This window comes from Hipposideros armiger, unplaced genomic scaffold (assembly GCF_001890085.2).
Source record: "Hipposideros armiger isolate ML-2016 unplaced genomic scaffold, ASM189008v1 scaffold_1260, whole genome shotgun sequence".
Classification (NCBI taxonomy): domain Eukaryota; kingdom Metazoa; phylum Chordata; class Mammalia; order Chiroptera; family Hipposideridae; genus Hipposideros; species Hipposideros armiger.
Window position 1 is genome coordinate 415 of NW_017732610.1, and position 3,712 is coordinate 4,126.

General features: G+C 49.3%; 1 protein-coding gene across 1 annotated transcript in view; it reads left to right on the plus strand.

Moving 5' to 3' along the window:
- Positions 1–1,843: 1,843 nt before the first annotated feature.
- SLC17A6 (solute carrier family 17 member 6) overlaps positions 1,844–3,712 on the plus strand; it is a 45,011-nt gene continuing 43,142 nt past the window's right edge. Inside the window, exons 1-2 of the mRNA XM_019633225.1 lie at positions 1,844–1,865; positions 2,508–2,760. Coding sequence (XP_019488770.1) covers positions 2,575–2,760 — 186 coding nt within the window. The 5' untranslated portion in view covers positions 1,844–1,865; positions 2,508–2,574. The remainder of the gene's footprint in view (positions 1,866–2,507; positions 2,761–3,712) is intronic.

Below are 3,712 nucleotides of genomic sequence, written 5' to 3' on the forward strand. Positions count from 1 at the left end.
GTGGAGACTGCTCCTCAAGAGAGAAGGGCTCCTGGTTACACTTCCTGCAAATTTCTCAATGAAAAGCAAGCAGCAGTGACTTGGAGTTTCCATATCAGGGATTAAGCAAAATCAGCCCCACATTTTGTCTGAATACTGAGTTTTGGTTCTTTTTCTGGTCAAACTATAAGTATTCTTGCTTTCCTGCTCCTTGAGAGGAGGAGCTGAGGGAGTCCTAGGGAGAGAAAAATCCAGTTCCAGAGGAGAGCTCTTGCTGTCATTTTTTCCCTTTGTCTTTCCTTAACTGGCTATTGCACCATCCTGGGCAGGAGAACTATTCACCTCCATGGAGGATCTTAGGGTGCGGAGTCAAAGAAAGACCCCTCACAAAACCCGTAATGTTTTCAGATGAGAACATGTTTAACATAGCGATTAAAAGCTGTTGGGGACAAATTAATTTTGTCTTTAAGTAATAGAGGCCATGGGGTTTTCAGTAATCCAGATATTTACAAANATCCCCCCTGTAGTTATTGTACCAATTAGGCTGTAAATTTCACAACTTTAAATCCTTTCAAGAATACTATATTAATACACTTGTTCTTAATAATGTGAGCAAAATCAAGAAGAGAGGGCAGAAACAAAAGGATAAACGATTTCAAGAGAGCGCTAATTTTCACAATTGGGAAATTGAAGCCTATAGAAGTGTATAGGAAATGTAAAGGAAATGACCAATGTACCTCCCAATTTTCAAAACCTCTTAGGTTTTGGTGGGCTTCATATAGGCTTGATCATGCACCTATGCGGCAGTAGATACCGCAAGGGCCCTGCAGTCCCACAGTTGCCCTGGAAAGGGCTGCGCTTTCCCAGCCCAACTGCCATCAGGTGGGGAGTTCAGGTGCAGAGCTCAACTTTGCATATATGAGCATATGAAGCCAATGTAAACCAGATAATAATAAAATCTCATTAGGTGAAATTTTCTTTCCCAGAATAAATTGCCCTGTGTTCTACAATTGGGATTCGACTTCAGGAATAAGCATAAACATAGCTGCAAATATCTTTATGACCTATTTATTCCCAGGTGGTGTTTTGTAGGATTGAGAAGTCTGACCTTTTTCTTTTTCTTGTAGCCTTAAATAGCTTGACAGACATCTCCCAAGCTGTGCGTTCTTGGAATGTATCTAAAATTTTCATTTGCTTTACTCGTGTGTATGAAAACAATTGTGTGTGGGTACATCATTAAAAAGTGCACACATAAAAATTAACGATATGGTGGACTGGAAAACATCTGCAAATTGTAGACGGAGAGTTTCTTTGTTTAAATATTAAAAATATCCATCTCAAGGGTTCACGGTGATGTTACTGCTCACGGTCGTCTTTTTTTCTTTTTTAAATAGAAATTTCACGGATATATTGTGGACTAGAAAAAACGCTATCAGCTTTTAGTAAAACCGTTCCATCACTCCACCTCCCCTTTCCCTCTTCCCCCAAGGACGAAAGACTAAAAGGAATTGAATCAGACGGGTGAAATCTTGTGAAATACTGTGAAGATTTAAAACAAAACAAAAACTAAATATGAGACCTTCTGTCTTAGTGTGGAATATCTTACCAGTCTATTTGGAGGCGCATTTGTGTATCTGGGAGTCGTATTTTAAGACTTTGGAAATAGGCCCGTGACATTTTTCGGGGTTTGTAACCGAGATAGTAATGACGCAAGGCTGTGAATAATTAATTATTCATGTTATGGCACTAGGAAGCTTAGGTGTCGGCCATATGTTGCGGAGGCCTTTGTTTCAAATTCGAGTAAAAGGAGGGGAAAATAAGTAAGATGTGTAACCGCAGAGTAAACGTTGAATTGGCACCCTGGCGCTGGAGGAAGGGGCCGTAGGGTGCGTGACACTCCCAGAGAGCATTCACAGACCTTCTCCGCGTGGGCACTGGACAGGAGAGGCTTAGTCCCCGAGGGCCCCGGGCTCGCTGGGGGGCCGGGATCGCGGCGTCCTCACCCCGGAAAGCTTCAACTTGACTGGAAAGGAAGGGGTAGAGCGGGTGCAGGGCTGTGGCTGGGCCTGCCGCAGCAGAGTGGCCCGCGGGAGGCTGGGTGGTTGGATAAGCCTCCTGTCGCCGGGGCAAAGCACTGCGGGTGGGAGGCGTCTCCACAGGTGCTGAGAAGGCGCCTTTGGGGTAACCCTCATAAACTGCAGACCCCGCAAGAAAGTTAGGCCCAAGCGGCTTGTGTATGTGAATGAAGTTAGGGAGGGTGGATCTGGGGGGGAATAGGGATTGGATGCCAGAGGTCAGAAGGTATTAAAGTTGAAGAAATGCTGCCGCGGGGAGGAGGATTCGCAGAGGCTGGAGAGCCCGGGAGGTCCTGAAGCCTGGTGTCCTCCTAGCGCCCTCACCCCCGAGGGAGGAGGAGCGGGTCAGCGCCCCTCCCCCCAGCCCTGATGGGCCCTGAGAATTGGGAACCCGCCAGCGTCTGGGGTGCCTAACCCCAGGCTTCCTTGCCTCTCCCCCGCTCTGCCGCTCAGGGTGCTAGAGAAGAAGCAAGACACCGGGGAGACCATCGAGCTGACGGAGGATGGGAAGCCCCTGGAGATGCCTGAGAAAAAGGCCCCGCTGTGCGACTGCACGTGCTTCGGCCTGCCACGTCGCTACATCATTGCCATCATGAGCGGCCTGGGCTTCTGCATCTCCTTCGGCATCCGCTGCAATCTGGGCGTGGCCATCGTGGACATGGTCAACAACAGCACCATCCACCGCGGGGGCAAGGTCATCAAGGAGGTGGGCAACCGCTGGGCGCGTGCTTGCGCAAAGCCACGTCCCCTGTTTGAGCCCCGTTCCCCAGCCCCCAACTGACTGAGGAAGGCCTGGACGCTCCCTCACCTCCCTTCTAGCCCTGCCCTTCCAGAATGAAGCCTTCTAGGAGTATCACCCGTTTTGCTCCCGAAGCAAGTCGCCTCTGCCCTGTGGGCCTCTCACCCGCAAAGGGGAAAACAGTATCTAGCGCACTAGGTTTTTGAGAAGAGTGACTTCATACAAGAAGTTGGTACTTAGTAATGTCCGCTAAATCTAAAAGGAATTTTTTTTTCTTTCACTCAGAGGAATAGAGCAGCATGTTAGTTATAATTTCCCCGACTTCTTCCGATTCTCGCTAAACATTCTTAATTAAAATGAAACAAAACAGAGAAACAAATCAAGTCAATTGTGCGCATATGGGCAGTTTCCTCTAAAGGGCCTTTCGGAGCCTTCCACCTGGCTGGCGGGGAAGTGCCGCAGCTCAGGCGCACGTCGGGGTCTCCGGAATCCAGTCCCCTAATCTTACTGTGTGTGTGTTGGGTGACCCCTAGGGAGAGAAGGGTCAAGGTCACAAAAACCCTTGGGCCATACTTTCTGTTCAGGGATCTGAGTGACCATAAGCCCGGCAGAGCGAGGGTTGGGGAGAGTAATTCCTGGCTCGCTGTGCACGGAAGCAGTGAGCGCCAACCCGCCTTGGGGATTACGGGAGACCCTGCAAAGTGCGTTTGGTTTCAACATTTCACTCAACGGGAGAAAACGGGGGGCCCACTTCCCCTGGCTGAATAAGCGCTTTCCCCCCTTTCTGATGCAGATATTTCGCCCTAGTTTACTTTAAGGTGCACCTGGTTCGGCCGCCCAGACTGGCGAGGGCGGAGTTAGGCCCGGACCAGCAGACACACCCCTCTCCGGCACTTAGGACCACCCCAAAGCAACACCT